Source organism: Bombus fervidus, chromosome 18 (genome assembly GCF_041682495.2).
Source record: "Bombus fervidus isolate BK054 chromosome 18, iyBomFerv1, whole genome shotgun sequence".
Taxonomy (NCBI): domain Eukaryota; kingdom Metazoa; phylum Arthropoda; class Insecta; order Hymenoptera; family Apidae; genus Bombus; species Bombus fervidus.
Genome location: NC_091534.1, coordinates 3,712,050 through 3,730,202, shown reverse-complemented (window position 1 = coordinate 3,730,202; position 18,153 = coordinate 3,712,050). Strand labels below are relative to the sequence as shown.

Genomic DNA, 18,153 nt, shown 5'->3' with positions numbered 1-18,153 from the left:
GAAGCATAAACAATGAAAGATAAAATATATCTTAGAAAGAAAATGTAGAAGAAGATATCACTTTTGCCTTGGCATAAGAATTCATCTTTTGAATTTTAAAGTACGTAGAAATTGTTCTTTCCTTTGATACAGTAAAATTTGGGTATCTTGATGCATTATCTGTGATAAAATTATTTTCCACATAATGTACAAATGAATTTTGCATAGCATTTAAACATTGAATACCTATGAAATTTATTTTATAATTCAAGCAATTACAATCTTTAGGTATATTTGTAAAGGTATATTATTATCTTAGTACCACTTTGATCTTCTTTCACATGCTTGTTGTTTAATTTTGCTCTCACATTTTCATGAAATTGTACATTACGAATTTGATGAATTTTAGTTAATTGCGTTCTTAATGCTGTAGCAGTATTCACATCTTTTGTCAATCCATCTACATATTTATCGGAAAATTCTAATTGTGAGATAATATTACTCTTTTCCTTCAGATACGTACTTAATCCTCTGTCCTTTGATGATGCATTACTTGATTTTATACTTAAAGGTTTCTGTTTATAATGGAGAATAGATTTTATTTCTGTGTAACTCACCGTACTATCAAATGGAGTATCTTTGGATATCTGTAGCCGTTTACCACAAACTCCAGGTAATTTCATTAGCATATCAGATAAAAAGTGTGTAATTGTAGATTCTTTTTCTCTATTTGGAATAATTTCTAATGGACTACTTGCTAGACACATTTGAGGATATGTAAAAGCTTTAGATTTGGAAATTGAAAATTTAATTTCATAAAATAAAATTCCATCTTTATTCTTTGGTAAATAATATCCATACTAAAACGTTATACATATTTATATACAAAAATTATATTTGAAGGGAAATTGCAAGACGAATAAACATAGATATTGTCGTTTATACCATATTTTTCCAGTGTCTACGTAATTGGTCATAATCTTTGAAAGCACATTTTGCTGGAAGTTCTTTAGATACAGATAATACTTTGCCTTTTTTTGTACTACAAAAATTAGAAAATTTTATTTTAAACCAAATATACATATATATTCCATATATATTCCACTAAATGAAATAAATTAGTTACCTTGGTAACACATGTACAAATGGAAGATTATAACGAGATAAATCAACGTATCCTTTAGGGTCTGCTAAAAAATGTGATAATATAGATGGTGAAAGATAGTCTTCAAGTTTTATATATGGAATTTTAAGTATTTCTGCATGAAGTTGCAAACACATTTTCCTTTCTAGAAACTTTTTAATGTTAACATATTTCATATGATTTTAATATCAGTTATACAAAGAACAAAATTAGATTTTCCATTACCCCCTATAAGTATATCTAATTTTAATGCTCTAGTTCCTTCTATAAAGTTATAAAAATGTTTTCCTTGAACAAAATAATCATCAACTTTATTCCACAAAGGAGCTATCTTAGTTTGTATCGTATACCTAAGACAACTTTTATAAACTTCTGTAGTAACTGATCTTAATCCTCGATACTGACAGAAATAAAAACCAGTTTATCATTGAAATAATATATTTAGAGTCAATAAAGATTTGTATCGTGAATATACCACTAGTTTAAAATTTCTCAAAATTTTGTCCAATCTACCAGTTTCAGAAAATTGTTTATGCGTTATAACAAATATATATCTTTCTGTACCCATTACTGGCGAAGCAATAACGTCAGATATTAAATGAATAAGTAATCTAAAATTTTATTGTTAGTAAAATATAAAGATCATTAAGATCATTATGATAGTATTATGGAATAGAAAGTTTTTGAAAGGGCAGAATTTGCCCTTGACTTACCGGCATTTCATTGTTTGCCAATAAAAATGTGATTTTGCCGATGGATCATGAACTTCAAGAAAATCAGTTTCGCAAATTGCACAACATAGGTTACTCATTTCCGGAAATAAAGCGTACAGAACCGACTGTTCTTTTTTTTTATTCATAAGATTACAAGCATCCATTATATATAATTGCTTGCTATTCTTAATTATTTTATGTTCTTGTAGATCCAATTTATACTAACAATTTTTCAAAAACGTATTTTCGAATGAATAGCCAACATTTAAAATTCTAAAAGTTGTAGTAATATTTTAAATATGATTTTTATGAAGAAGCTTTATTCTCAATTATGTTAAAATTAAACTTGTATGTGAGACATCTAAACTTTTCATATTTAAAAGAAATTTAAAATCTTGTTAAGTAAAAAGACGACTCTTTTTCTATTACCAACATATTATCTTATTTAGCGGTTACTGAGGAGTTTATATTATATATATTGGTACGGATCACTGAACCGCTTTGTTCAATAAAGTGCGCGAAAAATTCAAGATAACTACATATTAAGATGTAAGCATAGCTTTTTTAATAGAGACTTGCTTGAAATTCTCCCTTAGAAAACAAAATATTTTTTAATAACCTTGCATGACTGAATGAAAACCTTTTAATTTATTGTGACTTTTAACGACGAAACTTAAAGTTTTCCAATAGCGTATTTCCTGTACTTTGAATTCTTATTCACTCCTTGCTATAGTACTGGCATCGAATTTTTGACCAATATATAGATGTATTTGGCATTTCAGATATGTGAACGTGATTTCAAATTTCGATTTTAAATTACTTTATTTTGAATTATATTGATATCGCTAAATATAAGGCCAGATTCATATGTAACACAACGGTTCAGTAATGTTCAATTATGTTGTATGTTCGTAACTTCAAGCCATTTGAAGTAAACGCCGCGTAATTCAAATTTCAACACTATGCATAGCGTATTCTATAACGAATAAATTAATTACTATGTACTTACATAAATAGTTTTAAGGCGGGGAATCTACTGGTTTAAAAGTTATGACTATGTAAAACTGAGCATACTTTGGCTAATTTACGACCATTTTTACACATTACTTTGACGTCATATTGCTTCTATCCATCATTCAGTTGGTCCGTACAGATGACCAATGTACTGAAATTTGTGGGAAATTACATAGTTTATACAAGTTCGCAAGTATTTACTAACATAACAGCCGGTCTCATGATACTGCTCTCATCTACTGAACTATAAACTATTTACTGAATTATAAATAGAAATCGATATAGCGAACAAATAAGTTGTAAAACACCTTGAAAATGCTCAGTTTTACAATCATAAACTTCTAACTAACAAGTTCCTTGCATTAAAACTTCGAAGTTTTATTAATATAAAAATTAGAATTGTCTTTTAATTGGCATTATTTAACGAATAGAAAACAGGATAACTAAGTATAATAAAAGAAAATGTAAGCTATGATGTTTAATTAAGTAACACTTAAAATACGAAAGAAAGTAAAAAATATACAGAAAAAATGTATTTGATTAGTTTAATATTATGTTTCTATTTACTAATTACTGTAGAAATAGTACTAAAAGTAAAATATTTTATCATTTCCTGATATATACATTTAATTTGACGGTACATACTAGCACACATTTTAATGTGTGTACGTCATTTTTAAAAAATTATAAAGCATATACATATAAGAGATAGGAATCAACTAATTTATATATGTACATAATTATATATATATATATGTGTGTGTGTGTGTGTGTGTTCATGTATTAAGCAAAAGTTACACGAACTACAGCTTTAATTTCTTTCCGACAAATTATACATCGATCGAAATTTGGTGAACAGTAATGGCAAGTTGCCAGATGTCCACAAGGTAGAAATGTAATAGTCGCTTCTCGTTCCGTGCAAACTTTACACAACCGAGTATCCTTCAACTTTTGATTTTTTCGCTCCAGAGCAGCTAAAATAATAAACAGTATACTGTTTAAATATAATATATAATAAAATTTATTATACGTATACGAATTTCATACAAATTAAAGAATGTATGATCTATCTGTGTTTTTATTTTTATTACTTACCAATTTCCTCAACGAGAGTCATCTCGTTTGTTTCTATTTTCTTATCGGATCCCTCATGATCCTCAACGGTACTTTCTATTGGTTTCTTAACTCCTTTTAGTCTCAAACGGCTACGTTCATATGCCGTCGGGTTTCGTACAGATATTGAAAATCGATGGTCATTAAAATCAAATGACTCTTGATGTTGTTGCTCTTGATAAGGCCAAGATCTATTTCTATTATTTCGTTTTGTCCGTAGAAATTTATCAGGATCTACTCCGATTGGTACATTATTACAATGTTCATTGCGAACAAATTTGCACTCTGGAGAATACATCTGATGAATTTGCATGGGAGTATGACCCTCTGACCAGTGACTTATCACCAATTGACATTCAAAACAACGGACTATATCCGTTTCTCCCGTATAGTACAGTCCTGCAGCTGCAAGACTGACAGGGTCAATGAAAGATACAGGCCAGTTTAGAAAACTCGCACGTCTTGCTGCTTCAAAACGAAAATCATCATAATTTTCTTGAATGCCACGCGACGTGGATGGAACCGGCGGAATTGGATGATCCGGCGGCATTTGTATTGGGAATGTTGGTGGCATTGACGACGTCGACGGCATCGGTGATGTTAAATCATCCACCCTGGCTGAAGATGCAGAGGATGTTAAATCAACCACAATTACTTGACATTCGGCTAAATCATCCGCCGAATTTGAATCAACCGACGAAGTTGAACCAACCGACGAAGTTGGATCAACCGATGGGTTGGAATCATCTGACAATGTCGAAGGAGTAGGCAGTGATTCTTCATGTTCCGAAGATTCTGAATTTTGTTCCCTCAAATATCGCGATTTCATTATAGGAATCATTTTATCCAAATAGTTACTCGAAGAGTATTGAAACCTAAAAAAGAAGAAAAAGAAAAAAAAGAAATTAAAATATCTAGTAATTGTAACAAGCCGATATTATCGAAGTAATCTCAGTTCCGTGTGTTTTAGCGCAAAAGTTAAACATTGTCTTTGAAGAATTACAGCGATTTTATTTGATATTTGAAGCGTTTAAAGGATTTTTTTCTATACAATCTACATAAATTCTTTCGCTACGATATTTTGACTTACAAATGGTAAAACGTTTTTAGTTAACTTATTTTCGAGAAATATTATACGTGTACAGTTGATCAAACAAAAATATATTACAGACAAAACTTACGAATATGAGATGTTCACGTACCGCTACAACAGCTCACCAACTCTTCAAATGGAATCTTGACAAAGATGTAATATCCTGTTCTTGTATATTTTCAGTTCAACAATATCGTATTTTTAAATTTACTAATACTGCACTATCGTACGAACGAACCATACAAACTCATCCGCTATTAGACTAATACTGAACCTTGCTGCTATTTCCTACAAATCTTATCCCTACCATCCCACTATAAGGTACTGTGCAGAGTGCGTAAGTTGTCGACCAATCAAACGTCATTGATGCTCCGCCCCTTACGTATCGTACTGTACTGTACTGTATTATCATTGGTTGAATAAGCCAGGGCCGCTAGATACAGCGAGAGAATGTATCTCTTACTTACTTTCGGAAACGATGCCGCTTTTCAATGAATTCTTATTTGCTCCGTTTTTACTTGGCAATATTAATACGTTGTTTAAAAGTAGTTAAAAAGTAAAAACTGCTATGGAATTTCCATATCGTTATGTTTCAGATTTCTCATTTTCGTCAACATTTAATCGATACATTGCTTCATCGTTCTGGTGTCCACGGCCCTATTTCAAGGATCGAAAACAACACTTTAACTAATTGTATACCTGGGTATACGTGACTACAAAGTTTAGTGGAAGGATAATTACCGTCGTAAACAGTATTGTCTAAAATCTCAAGTAATTATTCCGTGTTTAATTTTAATAAATAACACTAGAGTATACACGGCCTCGGTATTAATCACCGCGGATTATAATAAAATTATTTTTACAAATAAGTACGCAATTTGTTTAATATGTGAAACATCTCACACAGGATTTCTGCAGGAAAATTCAACCGTTTGTAACAATTTATAAATTTATTTTGAGATAAAGTTCTCTCGCCATGCGAATAATAAGACGCTGTAGCATTATGTTGTATTATATTTTATCTATCATATCATATTATATATATATATCGCAATCATATATCGTCTTTGTCACTTTTCGCAAATATCCCTTACGTTTGGCAACAATATACAATATCGACGAAGTAAAACCATTAAAATCGACGATGCCTATGTTTTGTTACACGCAATCCTGAAATTCCTAAAATGACTGATCATTCTCATTATTGAATGTCTCTAGCAGGTGTTTATATTCGTGTTCAATGTAGCGGCGTATCTACGGTATCCCTTTGCTCTCTTTTCGCTTGTTTCTTCTTTAATTTTCTTTATTTTTCTCTAGCATTTTGCATTTTGTGCGTGTTAGGCACCAAAGTTTCTTAGGGCCACAAGTGAACGTTCTAAATTTTCCATTTTTGTTCTATCTTGCTGTACGTTTCTATTTACTAAGAAAACAGCAAGTAGAATTTCAAAAGAAAAATCTTTCTATTTATAACGGTATTATAATAACGGGTGCGTTTCTTATTGCCTTTATCTCTCCTGAGAAAATTCACCTATTATTCTAAACATTCTATGTTTGTATGGAACCTTCAATAGCCTAAATGACTTTTTCTTCAATACAATCGAGTATAAGGGGCGACAGGTATACGGGCTGATAGAACAAAGGCCGCCTGCTAATCTGAGGGATATTAGTTAACTTAATCCTAAGATTTACAGCGGCTCCTCAGACTACCTGAACATACTGTTTATGATGCATCAACCTCTGGCGACCACCCTTATGTGGCTAACTACGGGGCCGTTAGGGTGTTTATTGTCAAGTATCGGTACGGCCGATTCATTAAAGGCGAGCTATGCAATTCCTCGTCTCTGCTAGGTGGAACGTTCATCCCATGTCCGTGGCTACGATCGGCGACCGGCCGTCTCCTCTAGCCCAAGCTCTTTGTCTCAAATTTCGAATAACTGTGTTTAGGTTGTTTCGTAATTGCTAAAACATTCGTGTTTTTCCGAGTGATTCCAACAGGGGGTCCCGTTGTCCTCTCATCTCCGACATATGTATATATATAAGTTCCAAAGACAATATATGATTGCGCTATATATATATGTCGGGTTAGGGTTAACACTTGGGTTTGGGGCGTGTAAAGAATCTGCGCCAGGGTCGCTCATCGTCGGTGTACAATCGATGATATCTTTTATTGTCACAAATGCAAGATAAACTACCGGTCTCGATACTCGAACGATAATGACAACGATCGTGGGGTCGATATAGCGAATCCACGGCCCACGGGATAACTGATCTACTTTACTTCAAAGTCCAAGTCGAACTCGACTTACTCCTCGTGATACAAGGATCGCTTGATTAACTCTCTACTAAGACGTAGATTATTCACTGATCGTACAAACATACTAGGTATCTAACTAATGCGACTGTAAGAAAAAGAATGACTTTCCGTCGCAACGACGCTGCAGAGGAAAACTATGGTGGGATGTGCCTAAGGGCACGAGGTCATCGGATTCGTCAAAGAAAGCCTCCGCTCGGAGGGTGAGGGAAATAGACGTTGCTGTTAATTGGTTAATCTCCATGTTGGCGGTTAGAAAAGGATGCTAGCCGCTCTCGAGAGAGGGTTCCTAGCGGGAAACGTCGTACGTGAGGAAAGCAGATCTTCCGTATCTTGCCGCAATAGGTGACAGATATACGGGCTGATATAATAAAGACTGTTTGCCAATCTAAAGGACTTTAGTTAACCAGATCCTAAGATTTGTAACGGTTCCTCAGGCTATCTGAACATAAACTGCGAATGATGCGTCGGCATCTGGCGACCATCTTACCCAAAGAATGGGGTCTGTGTGTGGCCGCTGGAATGTTTTATTGTCAAGTGCCGGTACAGCCAATTCTTTAAAGGAAAGCTATGTAACTTCGTATCTCTGTTAGGTGGAACGTTCATCCCGTGGCCGTGGCTACATTCGGCGACCGGTCGTCGCCTCGAGTCCAAGCTCATTGTCTCAAGTTTCGAATGGCTGTGTTTGGGTTATTTCGTGAATGCTATTGAGGTTTTTCCAAGTAATTCCAACGGGTGGCCCCGTTGTCCTTTCATCTCCGACATATATATATATAGCAGTGGTGTGATCCGAGCGCGGTGGTGGTCGTCTCCCCGAGAGGACAAGGAATTTATCCAAGGGCAGTTAGTCTCATTTGAAAATTCATACTGCATACATCGCGAGCCCTGACGAATAAAATCGCTAGTCTAACGAATATGGAAAAATATCAAAAGTCGAGTCGAATTTCTGTAAATCATTAACTATATCTATCACGAAACAATTTGTGACGCTTCTATTATTATTTAATTTATTGTTAAAAATAACTGTTAACACAGTTAACACACTGTTAACACAGTGTTAAATTCATTGAACCACCCCTATTATCTTAATCGAAACAAGTGGACGGATTATTTCGCGGCGTCGATTATACGAATCGTAGCGGGAATTTACGCTTCTCGCTGACCCGTTTTCCTCCCGACCGCGTCTCTCCGCGAACTGTCGTAACAAACTTGTTTTGTTTCTCTACCACATTGTTACATCGCCCTTCTATATCTTCACGAGCTTTTGTGACAACATAAAATAAACACATGACCGACCAGTTCGTTCTGTATCTTTGGACCACATTTTGATATGTACGCAACGATGCTTTTGCCCATCCAAGTTGATGTGCAATTCCGACACGATACACAGACACGCAACGGATCCGAACGCTCCATTTGCAGATTTTTTTTTTTTTTTTTTTTTTTTTCGTCGTCACATCAAAGTAATGATGCGCATGTATGCAGCGGTGATTCGCAACAATGATGCACGACGATGATACGCGGTGATACACAACAAACGGATACGCATCTCTGGAAGAAGACATTTTTATAATTTCACAAGTTTTCATTTTGCAATGAAAATAGACTTATGACCGCAAACGAATTCGGAGAAGAATGTTTCCTGCGGCGGAAACACGAATTGAAGCTCTGTATTGAAAAACGAAACTGTAGAGCACTGTGACCATGCGGAAGAAATTTCTTTATTCAAAAATATTAGAAATCAGAACTTCCAATGATTTCTATCCTGTATGATAATGTATTGATGGATGGATTTATTACACTGGATTAAACAAAAAACGATGATTATTCAACGTGAACTTAACGCAATAGTGTGTACTATAACTCTCTATTAAGGACTCTTGACTTTTGACTCTCCGGCTCCTAACATCAACGGCTGCGGTGCCGAAATATATTAATGACCGTTAACAGCTGAGGTCCATTTCTTATGAACAATATGCAAAGAAACAACTTCCAGAAACAATTTCGTAAAAAGGCTGCCCATTTTCATCGGTTCCATCGATTAGTTTGTGGAGAAACGATTAAATACAACGAAAAAGACAGGTATGACAATGATAAATATGCGGAGCATTGGAGAAAAGGATTGGTTTGAAAGGAACGATTTGACTAGTTTGCGTGATTGAAAACGAAATGAAACGAAGAATTCGTTTCAATAGAAAGATTTGACTGGTCAACGTGATTAAAAACAAAACGGATCGACCGTCAACGGGTCGTGTACCATTGCGTGCTTCCTATTCCATTGCTGAATTTTAGATTTTTGAACACGTAGTGGTCTAAACTATCGAGATAATCGATTATCTCGCGAAGCGGCGAAATTTGCCGAAGTTGACCGATGTGCAGCCGACGGTTCGAGATCGTAGATAAACAGATGCATCGCATCTTAACTAATGTTTGCGTCTAAATATGTAAATCGACGTTGCGTTACATTGTATTCGAGGAGCTAAGGAGAGAAAAGATAAGAGTAAATGCGGGGCAAAGGACAGAGAAATACGAGGAGAAAATCAGGAAAATGCAACGAGGTGAGATTAATAAAAAAATATCCGAGAGAAAAGGATTTATAAGAGGAAGAATAGAGTTTCGGTAAAGAAAGATTAGAGTATATACAAAGAATAGCATAGTAAAACAATGATGGAAAATATATGCAACAAAAAGGTGCAGGTCAGTATCATATTGAAAACAGAACATTATGGTAATCAAAGATAAAGGCAATTTAATAAAATATAAGGCTCAAGGTATAATAGTAGGTATGAAGATATATAATTACTATATACTATATTACAGGTTACTAGAGTATTTGACAGCAAGGACAAGCAAAAGTAGCCAAAAACTAATTATTAGAGCAAAATATTAGAGGAATCCAAAAAGCAATAACATACGGGTTAGAGGAGCTCATTAATTATTAATAAAGCTGATTGCGTTTTCTCCCTTTAAGCGAAGTTTTTTGTATCCAGTGTCAAGAGCTCTTTTGACAAAACGCTTTGATTCTAGTAGACTACAATTTTTCAACAATTGTATTTTCATTGCAACGACTTCTTTTACAATTATGTTGTAATATTTGTTGTATCTGAAGGAACAAAAACGTGAGGATTTTCGTGGATAATTTATGACATACGGTCACACCGACCCTGGTATGGATTACAGAATTCTAATAAGAGACAGTGAAAATAAAAGAGAGAGAGAGAACGATATTCGATGTATCCTTATCTATTTCTAATGGATATATATTTATTATTCTGATTAGGGAAGTTACATTTTGATAGGAGAAGAAAAGAGCAGAAGAACTTGTTTCGTAATCGTAGTCATAGTTCTATACACAGATCTGAAAAGTCCTGTGAAGGAAACCAATTTTAATAAATAGTAATAGGAGTTATAGGGAATATTTTACTTTTCAAAGTATAATAATAATATATATTTTTTCAAAGTACAAAAGTATAAAAGTTTCGTATCGCTTCGAAATTGATGAAAATATTTTGTTAGAGGTCTTGAAATTTCTCTATGTAGTAGACAATAGAGGCTCGCCGCATGTTAGTCATAAAGAGGTTTCCATCAAGACATACGGACAGAACAGGCAGGAAAATAAAATTACCAGCTCATTCGTCGCCTTTAGAAAACATATTTTTTCACTCGATTGTATTGAAGAAAAAGTCATTTAGTCTATTGAAGGTTCCATACAAACATAGAATGTTTAGAATAATAGGTGAATTTTCTCAAGAGAGATAAAGGCAATAAGAAACGCACCCGTTATTATAATACCGTTATAAATAGAAAGATTTTCCTTTTGAAATTCTACTTGCTGTTTTCTTAGTAAATAGAAACGTACAGCAAGATAGAACAAAAATGGAAAATTTAGAACGTTCACTTGTGGCCCTAAGAAACTTTGGTGCCTAACACGCACAAAATGCAAAATGCTAGAGAAAAATAAAGAAAATTGAAGAAGAAACAAGCGAAAAGAGAGCAAAGGGATACCGTAGATACGCCGCTACATTGAACACGAATATAAACACCTGCTAGAGACATTCAATAATGAGAATGATCAGTCATTTTAGGAATTTCAGGATTGCGTGTAACAAAACATAGGCATCGTCGATTTTAATGGTTTTACTTCGTCGATATTGTATATTGTTGCCAAACGTAAGGGATATTTGCGAAAAGTGACAAAGACGATATATGATTGCGATATATATATATAATATGATATGATAGATAAAATATAATACAACATAATGCTACAGCGTCTTATTATTCGCATGGCGAGAGAACTTTATCTCAAAATAAATTTATAAATTGTTACAAACGGTTGAATTTTCCTGCAGAAATCCTGTGTGAGATGTTTCACATATTAAACAAATTGCGTACTTATTTGTAAAAATAATTTTATTATAATCCGCGGTGATTAATACCGAGGCCGTGTATACTCTAGTGTTATTTATTAAAATTAAACACGGAATAATTACTTGAGATTTTAGACAATACTGTTTACGACGGTAATTATCCTTCCACTAAACTTTGTAGTCACGTATACCCAGGTATACAATTAGTTAAAGTGTTGTTTTCGATCCTTGAAATAGGACCGTGGACACCAGAACGATGAAGCAATGTATCGATTAAATGTTGACGAAAATGAGAAATCTGAAACATAACGATATGGAAATTCCATAGCAGTTTTTACTTTTTAACTACTTTTAAACAACGTATTAATATTGCCAAGTAAAAACGGAGCAAATAAGAATTCATTGAAAAGCGGCATCGTTTCCGAAAGTAAGTAAGAGATACATTCTCTCGCTGTATCTAGCGGCCCTGGCTTATTCAACCAATGATAATACAGTACAGTACAGTACGATACGTAAGGGGCGGAGCATCAATGACGTTTGATTGGTCGACAACTTACGCACTCTGCACAGTACCTTATAGTGGGATGGTAGGGATAAGATTTGTAGGAAATAGCAGCAAGGTTCAGTATTAGTCTAATAGCGGTCTAATAGTCTAATAGTCTAATAGTCTAATAGAGTTTGTATGGTTCGTTCGTACGATAGTGCAGTATTAGTAAATTTAAAAATACGATATTGTTGAACTGAAAATATACAAGAACAGGATATTACATCTTTGTCAAGATTCCATTTGAAGAGTTGGTGAGCTGTTGTAGCGGTACGTGAACATCTCATATTCGTAAGTTTTGTCTGTAATATATTTTTGTTTGATCAACTGTACACGTATAATATTTCTCGAAAATAAGTTAACTAAAAACGTTTTACCATTTGTAAGTCAAAATATCGTAGCGAAAGAATTTATGTAGATTGTATAGAAAAAAATCCTTTAAACGCTTCAAATATCAAATAAAATCGCTGTAATTCTTCAAAGACAATGTTTAACTTTTGCGCTAAAACACACGGAACTGAGATTACTTCGATAATATCGGCTTGTTACAATTACTAGATATTTTAATTTCTTTTTTTTCTTTTTCTTCTTTTTTAGGTTTCAATACTCTTCGAGTAACTATTTGGATAAAATGATTCCTATAATGAAATCGCGATATTTGAGGGAACAAAATTCAGAATCTTCGGAACATGAAGAATCACTGCCTACTCCTTCGACATTGTCAGATGATTCCAACCCATCGGTTGATCCAACTTCGTCGGTTGGTTCAACTTCGTCGGTTGATTCAAATTCGGCGGATGATTTAGCCGAATGTCAAGTAATTGTGGTTGATTTAACATCCTCTGCATCTTCAGCCAGGGTGGATGATTTAACATCACCGATGCCGTCGACGTCGTCAATGCCACCAACATTCCCAATACAAATGCCGCCGGATCATCCAATTCCGCCGGTTCCATCCACGTCGCGTGGCATTCAAGAAAATTATGATGATTTTCGTTTTGAAGCAGCAAGACGTGCGAGTTTTCTAAACTGGCCTGTATCTTTCATTGACCCTGTCAGTCTTGCAGCTGCAGGACTGTACTATACGGGAGAAACGGATATAGTCCGTTGTTTTGAATGTCAATTGGTGATAAGTCACTGGTCAGAGGGTCATACTCCCATGCAAATTCATCAGATGTATTCTCCAGAGTGCAAATTTGTTCGCAATGAACATTGTAATAATGTACCAATCGGAGTAGATCCTGATAAATTTCTACGGACAAAACGAAATAATAGAAATAGATCTTGGCCTTATCAAGAGCAACAACATCAAGAGTCATTTGATTTTAATGACCATCGATTTTCAATATCTGTACGAAACCCGACGGCATATGAACGTAGCCGTTTGAGACTAAAAGGAGTTAAGAAACCAATAGAAAGTACCGTTGAGGATCATGAGGGATCCGATAAGAAAATAGAAACAAACGAGATGACTCTCGTTGAGGAAATTGGTAAGTAATAAAAATAAAAACACAGATAGATCATACATTCTTTAATTTGTATGAAATTCGTATACGTATAATAAATTTTATTATATATTATATTTAAACAGTATACTGTTTATTATTTTAGCTGCTCTGGAGCGAAAAAATCAAAAGTTGAAGGATACTCGGTTGTGTAAAGTTTGCACGGAACGAGAAGCGACTATTACATTTCTACCTTGTGGACATCTGGCAACTTGCCATTACTGTTCACCAAATTTCGATCAATGTATAATTTGTCGGAAAGAAATTAAAGCTGTAGTTCGTGTAACTTTTGCTTAATACATGAACACACACACACACACACACATATATATATATATAATTATGTACATATATAAATTAGTTGATTCCTATCTCTTATATGTATATGCTTTATAATTTTTTAAAAATGACGTACACACATTAAAATGTGTGCTAGTATGTACCGTCAAATTAAATGTATATATCAGGAAATGATAAAATATTTTACTTTTAGTACTATTTCTACAGTAATTAGTAAATAGAAACATAATATTAAACTAATCAAATACATTTTTTCTGTATATTTTTTACTTTCTTTCGTATTTTAAGTGTTACTTAATTAAACATTAATTTGAATTATGTATCTTATCTTATCTGAATAAAGTTAACTTTTTTCGCATCTAACTAATTGTTCTTTATTTTATTCCCCTCATTGTTAGTAAAATGAAACTGTATTATATATATAAATTTCAAACCATAAAAATCATAGCTTACATTTTCTTTTATTATACTTAGTTATCCTGTTTTCTATTCGTTAAATAATGCCAATTAAAAGACAATTCTAATTTTTATATTAATAAAACTTCGAAGTTTTAATGCAAGGAACTTGTTAGTTAGAAGTTTATGATTGTAAAACTGAGCATTTTCAAGGTGTTTTACAACTTATTTGTTCGCTATATCGATTTCTATTTATAATTCAGTAAATAGTTTATAGTTCAGTAGATGAGAGCAGTATCATGAGACCGGCTGTTATGTTAGTAAATACTTGCGAACTTGTATAAACTATGTAATTTCCCACAAATTTCAGTACATTGGTCATCTGTACGGACCAACTGAATGATGGATAGAAGCAATATGACGTCAAAGTAATGTGTAAAAATGGTCGTAAATTAGCCAAAGTATGCTCAGTTTTACATAGTCATAACTTTTAAACCAGTAGATTCCCCGCCTTAAAACTATTTATGTAAGTACATAGTAATTAATTTATTCGTTATAGAATACGCTATGCATAGTGTTGAAATTTGAATTACGCGGCGTTTACTTCAAATGGCTTGAAGTTACGAACATACAACATAATTGAACATTACTGAACCGTTGTGTTACATATGAATCTGGCCTTATATTTAGCGATATCAATATAATTCAAAATAAAGTAATTTAAAATCGAAATTTGAAATCACGTTCACATATCTGAAATGCCAAATACATCTATATATTGGTCAAAAATTCGATGCCAGTACTATAGCAAGGAGTGAATAAGAATTCAAAGTACAGGAAATACGCTATTGGAAAACTTTAAGTTTCGTCGTTAAAAGTCACAATAAATTAAAAGGTTTTCATTCAGTCATGCAAGGTTATTAAAAAATATTTTGTTTTCTAAGGGAGAATTTCAAGCAAGTCTCTATTAAAAAAGCTATGCTTACATCTTAATATGTAGTTATCTTGAATTTTTCGCGCACTTTATTGAACAAAGCGGTTCAGTGATCCGTACCAATATATATAATATAAACTCCTCAGTAACCGCTAAATAAGATAATATGTTGGTAATAGAAAAAGAGTCGTCTTTTTACTTAACAAGATTTTAAATTTCTTTTAAATATGAAAAGTTTAGATGTCTCACATACAAGTTTAATTTTAACATAATTGAGAATAAAGCTTCTTCATAAAAATCATATTTAAAATATTACTACAACTTTTAGAATTTTAAATGTTGGCTATTCATTCGAAAATACGTTTTTGAAAAATTGTTAGTATAAATTGGATCTACAAGAACATAAAATAATTAAGAATAGCAAGCAATTATATATAATGGATGCTTGTAATCTTATGAATAAAAAAAAAGAACAGTCGGTTCTGTACGCTTTATTTCCGGAAATGAGTAACCTATGTTGTGCAATTTGCGAAACTGATTTTCTTGAAGTTCATGATCCATCGGCAAAATCACATTTTTATTGGCAAACAATGAAATGCCGGTAAGTCAAGGGCAAATTCTGCCCTTTCAAAAACTTTCTATTCCATAATACTATCATAATGATCTTAATGATCTTTATATTTTACTAACAATAAAATTTTAGATTACTTATTCATTTAATATCTGACGTTATTGCTTCGCCAGTAATGGGTACAGAAAGATATATATTTGTTATAACGCATAAACAATTTTCTGAAACTGGTAGATTGGACAAAATTTTGAGAAATTTTAAACTAGTGGTATATTCACGATACAAATCTTTATTGACTCTAAATATATTATTTCAATGATAAACTGGTTTTTATTTCTGTCAGTATCGAGGATTAAGATCAGTTACTACAGAAGTTTATAAAAGTTGTCTTAGGTATACGATACAAACTAAGATAGCTCCTTTGTGGAATAAAGTTGATGATTATTTTGTTCAAGGAAAACATTTTTATAACTTTATAGAAGGAACTAGAGCATTAAAATTAGATATACTTATAGGGGGTAATGGAAAATCTAATTTTGTTCTTTGTATAACTGATATTAAAATCATATGAAATATGTTAACATTAAAAAGTTTCTAGAAAGGAAAATGTGTTTGCAACTTCATGCAGAAATACTTAAAATTCCATATATAAAACTTGAAGACTATCTTTCACCATCTATATTATCACATTTTTTAGCAGACCCTAAAGGATACGTTGATTTATCTCGTTATAATCTTCCATTTGTACATGTGTTACCAAGGTAACTAATTTATTTCATTTAGTGGAATATATATGGAATATATATGTATATTTGGTTTAAAATAAAATTTTCTAATTTTTGTAGTACAAAAAAAGGCAAAGTATTATCTGTATCTAAAGAACTTCCAGCAAAATGTGCTTTCAAAGATTATGACCAATTACGTAGACACTGGAAAAATATGGTATAAACGACAATATCTATGTTTATTCGTCTTGCAATTTCCCTTCAAATATAATTTTTGTATATAAATATGTATAACGTTTTAGTATGGATATTATTTACCAAAGAATAAAGATGGAATTTTATTTTATGAAATTAAATTTTCAATTTCCAAATCTAAAGCTTTTACATATCCTCAAATGTGTCTAGCAAGTAGTCCATTAGAAATTATTCCAAATAGAGAAAAAGAATCTACAATTACACACTTTTTATCTGATATGCTAATGAAATTACCTGGAGTTTGTGGTAAACGGCTACAGATATCCAAAGATACTCCATTTGATAGTACGGTGAGTTACACAGAAATAAAATCTATTCTCCATTATAAACAGAAACCTTTAAGTATAAAATCAAGTAATGCATCATCAAAGGACAGAGGATTAAGTACGTATCTGAAGGAAAAGAGTAATATTATCTCACAATTAGAATTTTCCGATAAATATGTAGATGGATTGACAAAAGATGTGAATACTGCTACAGCATTAAGAACGCAATTAACTAAAATTCATCAAATTCGTAATGTACAATTTCATGAAAATATGAGAGCAAAATTAAACAACAAGCATGTGAAAGAAGATCAAAGTGGTACTAAGATAATAATATACCTTTACAAATATACCTAAAGATTGTAATTGCTTGAATTATAAAATAAATTTCATAGGTATTCAATGTTTAAATGCTATGCAAAATTCATTTGTACATTATGTGGAAAATAATTTTATCACAGATAATGCATCAAGATACCCAAATTTTACTGTATCAAAGGAAAGAACAATTTCTACGTACTTTAAAATTCAAAAGATGAATTCTTATGCCAAGGCAAAAGTGATATCTTCTTCTACATTTTCTTTCTAAGATATATTTTATCTTTCATTGTTTATGCTTCGCTTATAAACTTTTCTATTTAAAAATAGCTACCGGAAGAAAAAGATCAAAGACAAAAACATTTGACGCTAAAGGAGAAACTATCAAAAGCTAAATCTGATAAAGGTAGCAGCTCATATTTATCAGTATACACATATTTATGTTTCTAAATTCAGTATGATTAAGTTAAAGTTGCATATAATTATTCTCTAATTTATTAAATAGGATCAAAAGAATATCGCGGAGACAATGGCAAAAATAAATCAGTTGGATCAAATGAAGGATAGTGAATTGAACGATTGTCTAAATGTGCGTTCAATTC

The 18,153-nt window shown here is 32.6% G+C and overlaps 2 protein-coding genes across 2 annotated transcripts; one reads left to right on the top strand and one right to left on the bottom strand.

Annotated features, from left to right (window-relative positions):
- Positions 1 to 918: 918 nt before the first annotated feature.
- On the bottom strand, positions 919 to 2,087 carry LOC139996458 (uncharacterized protein C18orf63-like). The gene is made up of 5 exons (XM_072020830.2): positions 1,837 to 2,087; positions 1,599 to 1,734; positions 1,349 to 1,523; positions 1,106 to 1,268; positions 919 to 1,021 (listed from the first exon to the last, which is right to left on the bottom strand). The coding sequence occupies exons 1-5, from the start codon at positions 1,998 to 2,000 to the stop codon at positions 919 to 921; spliced, it is 741 nt and encodes a 246-aa protein (XP_071876931.1). The 5' UTR covers positions 2,001 to 2,087.
- Positions 2,088 to 15,752: 13,665 nt separating this feature from the next.
- On the top strand, positions 15,753 to 17,644 carry LOC139996468 (uncharacterized protein C18orf63-like). The gene is made up of 5 exons (XM_072020841.1): positions 15,753 to 16,017; positions 16,120 to 16,255; positions 16,331 to 16,505; positions 16,586 to 16,748; positions 16,833 to 17,644. Exons 1-5 carry the CDS (start codon positions 15,854 to 15,856, stop codon positions 16,933 to 16,935), a joined length of 741 nt encoding a protein of 246 aa, XP_071876942.1. The 5' UTR covers positions 15,753 to 15,853; the 3' UTR covers positions 16,936 to 17,644.
- Positions 17,645 to 18,153: the final 509 nt, after the last annotated feature.